The sequence below is a fragment of the Ambystoma mexicanum genome, chromosome 1p (assembly GCF_040938575.1).
Source record: "Ambystoma mexicanum isolate Mex_15411 chromosome 1p, UKY_AmexF1_1, whole genome shotgun sequence".
Lineage (NCBI taxonomy): Eukaryota > Metazoa > Chordata > Amphibia > Caudata > Ambystomatidae > Ambystoma > Ambystoma mexicanum.
In genome coordinates this window covers 517,812,701-517,826,937 of record NC_090921.1, presented here as the reverse complement: position 1 = coordinate 517,826,937, position 14,237 = coordinate 517,812,701, and the positions used below count along the sequence as shown (strand labels likewise).

Here is a 14,237-nt window from a genome sequence, read left to right as displayed (position 1 = left end):
TTGCAGATCCTCATCAGAAAAGATTTGGAATGATACCGAAATGTTGGTGGCCATGGAAGTAAGGCCCCACTAATGAGCAGGTGATATTTCACCTCCGGATAAATTAGCCTTGAAAACGGATGCTGATGAAGCCCAAAACTGACCATTGCAAGAAGTCATGGTGTTTTGTGACACTTAGTATGGGGGCCATTGTGGTAAGTAAAGAAGCAGATGTTGGTGATGGCAACAAATATTCAAACTACAAATGTAAAGGCCTAATAGTAAACTGTTTGAATATGGGTCAGTCTTTCATGGGTGAGTGCTGCTCGGAATGGACAGACAAACTCTTCTGTTGTCCTCAGTTTATTTAAGGAGAGCAAGTTTCAGATCCTCAAACCAAGAGTTGCAAAGACCAGTGCCCCAACGGTATCCAGTCAGGTAACACAAACAATCCTTGAGAAGCAGGGGGAAAACGTGGTGAAAGTGAACTTTTCTTCTTGAAGGGAAAGACACCATACAATGGGTTTGCCCCCCAAAAAATGTCCAAAGCCTTGGAAAGTATCACAGTTCTGGCAGCATGCAATGAGTTCACTTGTCCATGAAACTCTGGGGGCTGGCCGGTGATATAAATCTTCGCCCTTGACATACCTATATTGGCAGCAGGTCTCCAAGGTAAACAATTTCTGACATGTTAGAAAAATGTAGGTACGGGAAGTCTGCAAGTCAGATCTAAAATTTCAGGATTTGCTGTAAGAGCTGGCTCAGCCAGGCTCTTCCGAGGAGCAGCCCCAGCTTCTACTGGGATCCAAGGCTCAGACACGCTTTATAACACGCTTAATACCCAGAGGTTTCTAAGCACGGACCCGTAAATCTAACCTGTGTTGCTCTGCATGGTCTTGCTTCCAAAGCGAGTGCGTTGCCCCTGAGCTATCCTCCCGGCCCAGTTAAGAGTTCCAGAAGACACCCGAGTACCTCGCCTGATCCCGGGCTGTGCCCAGTGATACGTGGCAGCTGTCCCTACCCAGTACAGAGTTCAATGAACCCTGGTAATCTGGTTCAAATTGGAGATGCTGGAATGTGACAGGTGCTCCAGGCATCGACACAGGGTGGCCTTCCCTACCCAGGCCAGAGTTGTGCACTCAGGAAGGAGCCCCATCCTCCTGGAGGAATCCAAACTCACATCTGTCCGACTTATAGCTCCAGAAAACCGGCCTGGACCGTCTGTGTTCAAGTCGCATCATCAAGCCGCAGTGGCAGCCCCTACCAAATGATGAATTCTGCTAGCTGTGTATAAATAAACATTCCAACCTTGACAAAGCACAGGTACTGTGAAACATGCTTTAGCCCTCAGCTTTTAATAAACAACCACATTACACAACATGAATATATATTAAATGAAGAGAATGTGCCTCCCCACGATATTCAGTTGGGCAGGGAGTGCAATTAAGAAGGATCACTACACAATTATTAGATTTTTCAGTTATTGACCTGTCGCATTACAGGAAAAATGCAGACAACTTTTTAAAAGATCAGTATTGCCATTAGTTTTAGTTCAATTTGCTAAACTCAGATCCATTTCTCTTACCTCACTGTAAAAGTCAATAAAAGTTAGTTTTAGAACTTAAAGATCTCTAAATGAATGCATTTTATTCTCTGAAATGGAAAGCATGTTGAAACTCTTTGTTATATTGCTTTGTAACATAATGGTGATCTATTCAATACCCATATTTGAACATAGTTTCAGAGGAGGATGTAGGCTTAACCTAGTAGATTTCCGATTTCCATAATTGTGTTACTCAATGCTTTTTGCAATTTCAGAAATCTTCATCTTTCATTATTTAAAAGAAGGAAACTCAATATACCTTTTAATGTTCCTTTAGATCACACTACTCTAGCCGCAGCCCTTCTGCCCTCACTATATATCTTTGAGCCCCACTAATCTCCATAATCAACTCTCCAGTCCCTTAATAGCTCTTACACTACCTTCCTCTCCATACTCTTCTCTTTTTCCTCTCATTTAACATTTCCTAATCTTTTTTCAGTCCTTCATAATATAACCAGCCACAGTGGCTATCTCCTCTCATGAATCTGGTTCTTTCATGCAAGTGCCCTCTGAATTTTGGCCAGGATTTTCAGACATGCCTGCCAAAATACCAATCGCCCTAGAATCATACAGTCAACCTACCAATGAGGAACTTCCATTACCTTGTGAATCGGACCTTGCAGATACTGCACTCGTAGGGCTTCTCCCCAGTGTGGGTCCGGATGTGCCGTGGTAGCTTGCCTGCCCCCTGGATCACCTTATCGCAGATGGGGCACTTTTGGAATGCTTTGGCCCTGATCTTCTTTTCCACCTTCTGAGACCAGGAAGGATAGACGTCGCCTTCATGAGAACCACGGAAATACCTCAAGTAATAATCCATGACTCCATCGTCGTCCTTGTGCTCATCCTCTCCAGACTGCCTTCCTACAGAATTCATCATCTGCTGCAGCAGTGCACTGGCAGCCATACCGTCTACTTCGGTACTGCTAGCCTCCTCCGTGTCTATACCTTCTGGAATGCCACTCGGAGAGTCCATAGCATCCAGTTGGTCTCTACCACCTTCCTCATCATCGTCGTCATCCTCCTCCTTCATCGGTATATTGTGTCCACTATAATGTCCGTTTTGGGATGGAAGGTATAAAGGGCCTGGGGCCTCCTGTTCTCTCTTTAGCCAAGCACCTGGGCTTCTGTCGTCATCTCTCTTTAGCCAGGGGAGTGGGCTGGCATCTTCGTCTCTTTTTAGCCAGGCACCTGGGCTGCTCTCAGGGTCGCAACCTGTAACCTTTGGTCGTTCATCAATTGTGTCTTGAGAGTACATGTCCTCTTGGTTGCAATCAGGATCTTCATCTTCCGGACTTTGGAAGTTCAGTCTCTGAAATTCTCTCAAGTCCTGGTTGGTCCATGGAAAGTTAGGTTCGTGTCCATTAATAGGACTTGTCTGGAAGAATGCCAGGTATTCTTTTGCTTTGAGATGGTTCCTTTGATCAATTTGATCTACTAAATCCTTCTGGTCACCACTGGCCAGAATATTCCTTTCCAAAAGATCTGTACACACCTCTGTCACTGATGGAATTTCCAGCAAGTTGGCCGCATTGAGAATGTCACCAACATTGGAAGTGCTGACTGTAAGAGTGGCGGTGTACGCATACTCCAGGAGAGCAGACAGAGCCTCAGCGCTCACAAAGTCTATCACATACACGTTCTGCCGGTCCACCACAGCACCTGAGGTGAAAAGCTTCTTAAAGTACTGGCTGGAGGCTGCCAGCACAGAGCGGTGACTGTGGAACTCCTGATCGTCCACCAGTATCACAACATCACAAAGAAGGCCCTGATTCCTTTGCTCATTCAAGCTGCTCAGGATGTCGCTGCTGTGATCGGGAAACGGAATCCCTATTGGGCCATCCACGCCGCCCGCCATGCTCAACGCGGCTCTCTAGAGGACAGAGGAGGAAACAGAAACATGTAAGGCTCCAGAATGTGAAAATTGCAAAACAACACACTCTAGACATATGGGGCAGTTCAGAAAGGTTAATGGTTTAATTAAGACAATGAAAGTATGGTGCTTCAAAGAAAATGCCTTCTTCATTACCCCAAGGCCGTATTCAGCTGCCGTGCATACCATGCCTGATAAAAAAATAATTACATTAAGAGGGGAACACAAGTCCATTTCTTTTTTGCGAAACTCCCTTTTCCCTCCTGGCCTTCCCCACAGCCCATCATTGCTCTATTTATGTAATCGGCCCAATAGCGGAGATACTCACCGTGTAAAGCGCTCTCTACACAGATCTGGAATCACCATTTGTCACTGAAGAGAAGGGCCCCCGCACAGCTGAGGAGGAAAGAGACAGCAGCCTAAAGTTACTTGAGTTGCTCTTTTAATGGGCAGCCAAATAAAAGCAGCAGCAAAAATAACAAAAGGAAAGCCCAAAACAAAGGGCAAGATAGAAAAGGTGTTTGGAAGAGAGGTCTGTCAAAGAACCCTTTAATTAGCATGCTGCCCCCCGTCACCCTTTCAATGTTCCAATATGTTAATTATATGGTGGAAAAGCAATAGAAGACTGTACACAACAATGCACATGATTAAAATGTACTTTTGGTTTGCTTCATTCTTGGAGTTTTGCTTATCACTATGGTTGTAGAATAGGAAGTGTGTCATGTCCTCAAAATATGATGAAGTGCTGTATACAGCGCAATTCAATTCAACATTTGTGGCAGCATGAATGGAGTGGCTGGGTGGTAAAGCTACCCAAAATGGCTACAAACCACTTGCAGCCCAGTCTAAGCTGCATTTGTTAACCCGCTATTTTCAGCAAGTGGTGAAACCAGAAGCATCTCCCTAATCCTCAGTTCTCCATGTGTAAACATTTGGCGTGCTTCTATATGATATGGGCTAACCCCCATTACGGAAAGCTCCTCTATATCCATCCGCAGCCAGATGTGGCCTGAGGCCATACACCTTAGGGAAGCCCATCCATGCAACATAGGAGCACAGAGATGTACAAACTATTCAGAGGAGCTGCACTTATCTCTTGCTGCCTCATTTTATACTACCTTTAAAAAAGTCTTACAGACAAAACATTGGCTGGATAGCGTGGCAAAAGTATAACCCCCTTCACAATGTCCACGATACTGCTATATTATAGTCCTGCTAAATTACATGTTGTGCATGATATATCTGTAAAGTGCACATTAATGAATGCCAGGTCATCAGTGTAGCCCGGGATGATAGCAACAATCCTTTTCATCAAGTTACATTAATACGTCTTGCACTTCCCACTAATAAACCACCTGATGTAAGGACATGTCTTAGGCTTTGTCTTGATATGGTTCCTCTGGATGAGGCGGAAGCTACTAGACTGCTACTGGGGTAATTAGTGTATTGTGTCCCTCTTGTCCTTGGCTTTCATCCCTGCAGTACAGAGGAAGACCTAGAACATCCCTTCTTTCCCAAAGGGGTTATTTGTTTGCATTTGAGAGTAGGAATTGTAAGGGGGCAGAAGTAAGGCTCAGGCACAATGGGGGCATGTTTTTGGATAAAGACTTTTATTCAATAAGAAAGGGTTGGAAAAAGGTCTCTATCCCTAAAGCTAAGAGGGGTTTCCCTACCTCTAAGAAAACTAGTGAAATTGTCAGTCCAAAACTAAAAGGTTTGTCACTGTCCCAAATCCTACTTCTGTCCCTAACGCTAATAATAGAAGAAAACTGTGCAAGGATGATCTCGTAAAGTAAACAGTGTTCTTGGTGTTTTCAATCAACAGAAAAGTTCCCGGTTTAGCTGGTAAGAAAGTGATGCAAAATAATGTTCCAAAATGTAGTATTCCTATGCTAGGGCTGTGCTCCTTTCCCCTAGACTTTTGGTTATCTTAAGTTACTGGATAATCCAGGAAGAACTGCTTCTTGATTTCACAGTTCTTAAATCCTACAAGCTTGGCACGTTCTGCTACCAAGCGTAGGATTCCTTTTATCAGTTCCAGGGTTCTTGGCCCTCTTGTTCCCTCATATAGGTGCAGGTCCCAGACATGCAAAAGTGGATTGGTTCTCGTTCTTGCCAAATCAGTGGGTTCTAATGGATCATCTCTTTCTTTTCTTTCACAGGGTCCCAGACCCTCTTGGCTTTAAACTTTGGTTTCTCATATAGGTGCAGGTCCCAGACTTGCACTGTTGAGTTGTATCCGCTTGGTTCACTCTCCTCCCAAGTATATAACTCTCTCTCACTTGCTTCAGGCTTCCACACCCTCTCTCTCTCTCTTCAGGGTCTCAGACTCTTTTACTCTTGGGTGCGGGTCCCAGACTCGCACTGCTCTGTGGTACCTGCTCTCCTGCTGGATGTATATGATTTGTTCGTATCAATTTGCCCATGGCCGATTTGGCCACATTTTTTGCAGTCGTTTGGAACACAAATATTTGCGTGGGGAAACCCCCTTCAATCCCTCCCTCAAACCCCCTGATATTACTTATTACCCCAAATCCACCCCCCATATATTTACGGTCAAAACAGCCACATAGAATTCTGCTAAATCGGTCGCAGTACAATCCGCCCAGGTCAACTTGGGTAATACCCTCCTGCCAAGTATACAACTCTCCCTCACTTGCTTCAGGGTCCCAGACCCTCTCTTTCCAGTTCTTGAGCTCACCCTGTTGCTCCCCCGGGCCTCTACCTGCACCCGGGCAACCGACGTAGAGGCAGAGAGGATTCACATCTCCGCAACCCGAGTAGTCCACTCCCAACAGACCACGCTCGGGTTCTCGCCCTCCGTTTCGGGCATTCCTTCCGATTGCATCAGCTGCTCCTGTGCATGGCTCTCGCTGTACCTTTTCAGGGGATGGCGCTCTCTCTCTCCCCTTCCCTCGCGTCCCAGCTGTGCTGCTCCAGTGAATGTTTCCCGATTTCCTCAGTTCCCCACAAGACTGCTGGGGTTGAAGTATTCCCCCTCTCTCTGGCTGGTACAGTGATCCAGAGCGCCTTCTGTTATAACACAGGATGCCTGCTCCTTGCTCGTCCAGGGAGGGCTTGTCTCATACTTCCGCAGTCTCTCTTCCCTTTTATACTGGCTCTGGCCAATAGGACTTGGGTAAACACTAGACTGATGAATGTGGTTCCTGAAGGGAATCCTCAAGCCACCACACTTCTCCTTCATCACAGTACTGATCCTATGACTCCCTTGTGAGTCACTAGTGTTCTTCTTCATCACAGTACTGGGAGACAGATATTCACTTAGCTAAGTCCAATTGTTCCTCATCCCAGTACTTTCTCAGGCAAGGGTAGGATAACAACAACTCATGAGCCTATTAGGGAAGGGGTTGTTCTTAGGGTTGTAGGAAGAGGGTCTAGGGTTAGGTGATTGGCGGGGATACTGCATTCTCTGGGGAGGGTTGTTCCTAATCCCATATGGGGCTTTCTCTCCCATTAGATCCTACCCCGGTGCACCACCCCAGGGGGATTATTGTTCTGTGGACACATCGCCCTGGCCCCATGGGAAAGGTCTCCCCGAGGGGAGAAGGGACGACATCCCCAGATTCGTCTCAGAATTCTCACCCATACTGGAGTACCTCTGGGTAGGAATTTGTATGCAAGTACTCAACGTTTTCAAGATCTTTTCTTGAGCTGCTAGTGACCTTGAGGCTGCTATCAGTGGTTGGGCTACAACAATGAGCTGGCTTTTCTCTTGATACTTCCTTCAACGCCTGGCTCCTGCTGGCCATCAGGCAAAGGTGCTTGGCAGGCTTCTTAAGACTAGACTGTTCCTTCAACTTGTACTGATCTATGACATGACTGAATTGGCATAGCTACCCTCTGCTCGGTGTCTCTTTAGTCCGTTGGCTTTTTTGGCTTGTCCAACACAAGTTCTGACTGTCTGCTACTTCACCTTCTCTACTCAGAATGCGTGTGCCACTTTTATACGGGTGCTAATAGAGTGATATGACTTATGTATCAGGTTTACAATAGTGGCTTTTCTCATCCTAAGTCTTTTCATAATGGTTCCATTACCTACCCATCTGTGTGTCCATTCATTTAATTTGCTAGCAGGTGTGGTGCATATTTCAATGCAAGGAATTGGCCCGTGCCCCTGTCACTGGGGTCTTGCTGCATTTTTTGGATAAGACAGTGTGGTCATTGCGGCCCATTAATCTGGCACCCTGCCTCTCCTGTGTCTGAATTTCTTACCCTGCTGCCTTTGTTCTGCGCAGAGTGCAAGTTGTGTTTGTTTTCCTTGACTGTCACACATTGTCTCCTCAGCTCCAGATTGTGGTCCATGCCAGAACTTGCCCAACAGGTGGCCACTTCCTATTCAATGCTACTGTCAGAGCACCAGCCTTCCCTGCATATGTTAAACAGTGGTGCCAGGGTTAATTTTTTCAAGAGTTTTCTCCGTCTAGTAATTTGGCTGGCGTCTGGATCCCAGAATGTAGCCTTACCTCTTTGACAAAGTGCATTTTCCTCAGACCGACATAGGGTCACCTTTACTTATTTTTGCCAATGTCTATACACTAGGATTACCCGGTGGAAACAGGGGAGATGGTGGCAGTTCATCACAGAGCAGTTGTCTCCCCACTGGCTATCAGATTTCTGCAGGCTTCCTCTTTAGGTGAAAAACTGGTCACCTTGTCACACGCATCATGCACTTCCAGCTGCCCCTCGGCCCCATGGCTTTCTGCCCTGATGGCCGGCTACCAGTTTAAATTGTGTACGTTAACCTGGAGCTTGCTTTGCTGATGTTTATCTCAGAAGACAGCATACTCTTGGAGTTACTACTGGGGGGATGCACGTTCAGCTCCCATGTCCACCTAAATAATTTAGACTGTGGAAATTATATTGGCGCATGAGAAAATGAACATGCGCGGCTGCAGAGGGGTGAAGCATGCGAGCTGGGAATGACAAATACAGTGTATTGTGGCAGTTATAGACCCGTATGTAGGCCACGGTAAACAGTACAAGTGATATTAAAGTACAGTAATTTAAATATGGCATATAATAATGTAAACGTAGGCCCTGCCCCCAGTTCCGAGAAAAAAGGATGCACCGCCAGGTGGCAAGGTCAGCCATGGAGAAAGTAGCAACCTAGCATGGCAATGTGTTTTGAATCACTTTCCCATCCCAAGCCCCAGCAGTGAAACCGAACATAGAGGCCTTCAAGCCTGAGCAATAAAAGTACAATTGTATTGTGTTTCAGGCCTAAGAAACCAGAAAGGAATGTGAATAGCCGAGCACGGGCAGGACTGCGCCGTCCCGATGGACAAAACCATTGGAAAAGGGACAGATGAGTGGGGGAGCAATGAGCGAAACATCCTGTGATTTGTTATACGAGCAGCAAGTGGTGATGCCAACAAATTTTGTGCCGCAACGTGGGGGCTCCCGCATGTCTGGGATCACGAAACGCATTTTTTCTTTCTATATGGCCAATTTGACGTCAGAGGTATCCACTGAGCTCATGTTGACGACCAGGTGCACACCATGTGACTGGCCCATAGGGAGGGTAACATTTTCAGAGGCACGCCAATCACAATCAGGTAGCGGGAACCCGCGGTTATCGTACAGATCATCACATGTTAGGGGGCAGGGATATGTTAGAATGTGACCAATCAGTCCAGGGATGGCTGGTAGTATGTATATAGATGGGAACCAACAAGGGTGAGGGATGAACACTATATACTGTGTGCGTCACGAGTGACAACGCTTGACTTTATAACAGCGTGTCTGCTTTGAACTAACCCAGAGCTCCCTGGCACTTGGGTTCTACAGTACCCTTTATCACCTTCTTCCTTTTTGTATACAAAATAAATGTGTTTTCTTTACAAAGAAGTGCACAAAACTTTTTTCATTAAAGGATTGTTTTTTCTCTGTCTGGTTGTCTGCAAGTTTTCACAAGGCACCCTTCAAGGAATAGAAGGCACTCATCTCTGACTGATTCCAGGTTAATCATGAAGAAATTCTGCTCTTAGCTGGTCGATCAGAGGCCCAAATCTTTTGATAAACAGGCTGTTTGTGGTGGTTAGTCACAATACTTTTTGGACAATGGCTATCTTCTCTGCTTGAGGTTTTACTAGAGCATCCAGCAGAAAATCCTGGTATTTTACAGTTCGTTGTGCACAGTGGAATTCCCCTGGATCGACCCTCAGCCCAGCCTTACGTAATGGCTCAGCCACGAGATGGGGCATGTATTCCTGCCAGGCTTAGCCATACATCATGAGATCTACCAGGTGCTGGCAAAGGACTGGTATTGTCTCAGTACCGAGTTCACGAGTCATTGAAAAGTGGCAGGAGCTCTGTATAGTACAATGGGTAAAACAGTACATTGGCATAATCCCTCAGGCGTGGAAAGAGTGGTTTCTCCTTTATCCTCGGGTTATATGGGAACCTGAAGGCAAGCATTGGTGAGGTCCAAGATGGACATTACAGTGGAGGGTTGCGATACTTTCAATTAATTATCTACCCTTGTCATGGGATAGGTATCGAACAGTGACAGCGCAATGAATTTGAGAACCTACCATCAGACTTTCCTATTAAAACTATGGGGGAAGCGGCAGCTATGGGAGTTTTCTATAACCCATGGGTCGAACATCTTCTTGATTTCCTCCTTGGCTGTCGGTATGAACCCCCAACTGGTCTAGGTCGGGCTGTTTTACCTGAGGTTAATGAACATGATGAAAAAATCCCTGAACTATAGTGGGTAATTCAAAAAACACATCAGACAAGAGCATGATGAAATCTCACAGAACCTGTGGTTTGGTAGTTGGCAATAGGTAGATTCACAGGTATCCAGGTGGAGGTGGAGGAGGGAAAGTGAGCTGAAGAAGCACTGTGAAAACCATAAGTGCTGAGTTGCAATGGACTGACCTATGCTATTGCTCAACTAGCAAAGCGATATTCAAACAAAATGTCAGATCTCTCTCGATAAAGAGTGAGGCATTGAGAGCCAAGAAAAGAGGCTACACATCAAAAGATAAAGCATTTCACAAATAACACAATATAAAAAAGTGAACACATATTCAATAAATACACTGTATGGCAACGTATCAAAGTGAACATAAATTGACAATCCAACAAGCAAATTTGATGCTGCCCACACATAGAATGCGAAGGAATTACAAAAGAATGTACAAAAAGCAGACCAGAAAAGAAAATATATGGGGATGATAACGGTCAATTAGAAATAAATATAAAGGACAATAATCTGCAGAATCTGTGGTGAAACACATTTTTTGAAAAAACAAATAAATAAAAATAATATGCAAACAAGATAAGAAAATGTTTGAAATGTGACAATTAAGAAATGTAAATATTCAAAAAAAGATTGATTGGATGTTTGCTGACACAAGTTACTTGATTTTCGGCTTTATGGGTCACTGAAAATTAGAGGCCCAGGCTTCATCAGAACAACAAATATTATGCGGTAGCACAATGTGTAAGGACCATCTGAATAAATCAATTGATTTATCTGTATCTAAGGAATCAATCCGTTTGATAATCAACAAGAGATTTCTCCCTTTGTGGGATGGCTATTGAAATCAAGGAGGAAGTCTCATTCTCATCTTGCATAAAGCATGTGTCCCCTGGCTGGTATGACATCCCTTTATTGATTTGGACAAAGGCTGTACAGCGGGATTATCCAAGGTGGGACTGGGAGACCTCTGGGGATTGGGGGATGGGCTCTATTTACCTTCTCCTGGGGGTCTCATCACTGAGCAGGTGACTTCTCGGGCCCTCAGAGTTCCCCAGTTGTCCTCTATAGGCAAAAATCGGGTTGTTTGGTCACACAAGAATATACCAGTGTATAGTAATTCCATGCCAAGGCTTTACGAAACGCGAGCATTTGCCCATTCCGCCTACTTGTTCTTCCTCACCTACTGACTTCAAATATATAAATCCAAAATCCAAATTTCACAAATCTGGACATTTTCTTTACAGATTCAATGTATTTATTGGGTATTTAGAATGTGCCTATCCAGTAAAAGGTGTTTCAAGGCGTAATCACAGATCTATCCATTGATTGAAGTCTTTTGATCCCCTAGGGTAATTCTATTAGCTGGTGCAGTCACCAGAACATTGTTGCAAAGAACGTTGGCTTTCACAACAAGATTGAATTATGACCAAGCTTCATTACTAGTTATGCTCAACTACGTCAGTCTCCTTTAAATAACTTAACTGGGTATATGCTTATTGCTGGAGGAAGTGGGTCTTGTTAACAGTGCTACTAAAAAGGTTAAAATCTGAGGCAGCAAGCACTACGTTGCAGTGGAAAATTAAATCTCTAAAACAACCCCAACAATTCGTATGCTGACCATATTCCTCTGGCTTGTGTTTGACAAATGTTTTATTGAGTTATGTTTACATATGTTTAGTGTCCAGAATGATTTGGCGTGATTTTGTTATATTCAGTAATGCTCATATTTTATGAGAATATATTTAGAGGTGTAATGAATTTCTTAATTTATTAAATGCCTTTGCATTTTATGTGTATACATATGTATTAGTTTGTCTTATTTTTTCAATTTCTTTTTCAATACCTTGAAATATGGGCATTAATAGTGTTCATGGATTTTTGCCTGTCTTGTCCTTCCTCCTTGTACTGCATATTTTCTAAAAAGTAAAAGAAATGTGAACCAAAAAATTAAGCTCATCACAGATGCAATATATTACTAATTTGATTCCTTAAAGTTCCTTAGATTGATTCAGAGCTGCCTTAAAGCCAATTATACCCTTGCCGCATTACCGCACAGCCTTACTACAATTTTGGTGGTGAAGTGGAGGATTTACCTCAATCAAAAAAAGATGGAGGTAAATCCACCACTTTACCACTGAAAATCAGCAAAATCGGTGGAATTACCGCAGACATCCCCATGGAGTCCTATAGACTCCAATAAATGGGACTAACATCACATACAACCACTTGTAATCTGATAGTAATTCCGTCGGACAAAGTGGCGGTAACGGTAACTCAGTTTGGTAGTATTTTGGCGGATTTACTGCCGAACTACCACCAAACTTGTAATGAGGCCCTAAATCCATATCCATCTACCTGGTCAAACCACTATATTGCCTACTTTCAGATATGGTAGAGAACCTGGGGACTAAAGAGGGAGCCAGGCTTGCTCCCTCCTTGCTCAGGTCTTGGAAATCCCTTATTGGAAATACTGACGGCTCTGCCCTACCAACAATCAGCAAACCTTCCAGCTGTAGTGCAGCCACAGGCAGGTACACTTTCAATGCATCTTAATATCTTTCACCCTTTAAAATTGTACTCTTTTTCCCCCTTCCCTGTAACTTGCTGATGAAATCAATGTGTGTTGCTCCATTCCAAAAGCACTGGGGTCTCGCTTGTCCACTGTCTCTTTGGAGCAAGTGGAGAAACTCGGGACTAAAAGCAAATGCTCAGCATTAGACTATCGATCTCAAACTGTTTCAACATCTTATACAACAACCAAAATTCCCTGTACAGTCTTGTCAATTCTGGATTCTCTCCCATTCTTGGAATATTCGCGACTTCTGCAAAACAAAATAAAAAACTTTTTTCTAAAACCACATTTGAATAAGGCTTTAATGGATGCTGATAATTGGCCCATAGTCCCTTTTTACTGTCAAGTTCAAGGAGCAAAGTAAAGTAGTGCAAGCTGAGGTATTTCAGGAAAATAAACCATAAAAGAGCAGCTTGATTTTTGTCCCGCTATGAAACAAAATGGGTGACGTTCTCTCGGTTGCAAGACCTTTGATTGGAGGAGGATGGTGGAATTGATGTTATGGTTGTGATGGACCAGGCAGCCACCTTAGATATCATGAACCAATTAATTATGGCAACATTTGATAAGTAACGCATGGCAAAGAGCTAGAACTCAGATTTCTTTCAACTGTGCACAAAACATGGCAAGTCTCCATTTCTCTGAACATCGGCTAAAGAGTTCCACAATGTTGGGGATATTCCTGCTCCTTTTGGAAGTTTAATCCTGCTGCCGACTTTTAATCATTCACATGTATGGCTTTATGTTTTAGAAGTATGCTAATTTTTTTTTGTTTTAATTCATTTGTTCAGTCGTAAAAACAACTTTTCAAATTATTTACATAACACAAAGTAAAATTATTCCTTTATAATCTAAAATCATTATTAAATTCATAATACACATCTTTTACATCAACAGCAGACATGATTGAGACAGAACATGAACATAAGGTAAAACAATCATACAATATGAATAAAACATTTATGATCATTGTAGAATAATGAACAACACAGTTAGTAAAAAGAATGCTTCATGATATATCAACCACACTAATGGGCAAAAATAAAAGGGAGCCTGGTAGGCAACAATAATTTGCCCCCTTTTCCACGACAAAAGGTAAATCCTCAACTATTGGTGTATTATGATTTACAGATAGCAAGGTTCTCATACTCATTTGAAGAATTATCCGGCAGTACCATGTCCAAAAATTGGACAATTGCTATTTGAATTGAAATTCTTGGGTTGGAAAAGAGTATTTGCCATTTTTGGAATTGGGTTAAATGATTCTGGAACATCAATTTATCCTTGAAGCATCTGCAAATGGTGTACAGTTTCAATTTGATTTATGTTCTTACAGTACCGACAATAATTTTGCTCACTTGAGATGATCTTTCTCCTGTGCAATATGTCGCAAGTACTGTATAAGTTTAACCTGAACCTCAAATACTTCCTCCTAATAAGAGGGCACGGATGTTTTACAAAATAAGATGCCATTATCCCA

The 14,237-nt window shown here is 43.5% G+C and overlaps 1 protein-coding gene across 3 annotated transcripts in view; it reads right to left on the bottom strand.

Moving 5' to 3' along the window:
• The window catches only part of ZBTB7A (zinc finger and BTB domain containing 7A), a 269,361-nt gene that overhangs the window by 90,991 nt on the left and 164,133 nt on the right, over positions 1–14,237 (bottom strand). For all 3 annotated transcript variants that reach the window (XM_069649394.1, XM_069649395.1, XM_069649396.1), the window contains 2 exons: positions 3,784–3,851; positions 2,185–3,455 (listed from right to left, as the gene is read on the bottom strand). In XM_069649394.1, coding sequence (XP_069505495.1) covers positions 2,185–3,440 — 1,256 coding nt within the window. In that variant the 5' untranslated portion in view covers positions 3,441–3,455; positions 3,784–3,851. The remainder of the gene's footprint in view (positions 1–2,184; positions 3,456–3,783; positions 3,852–14,237) is intronic.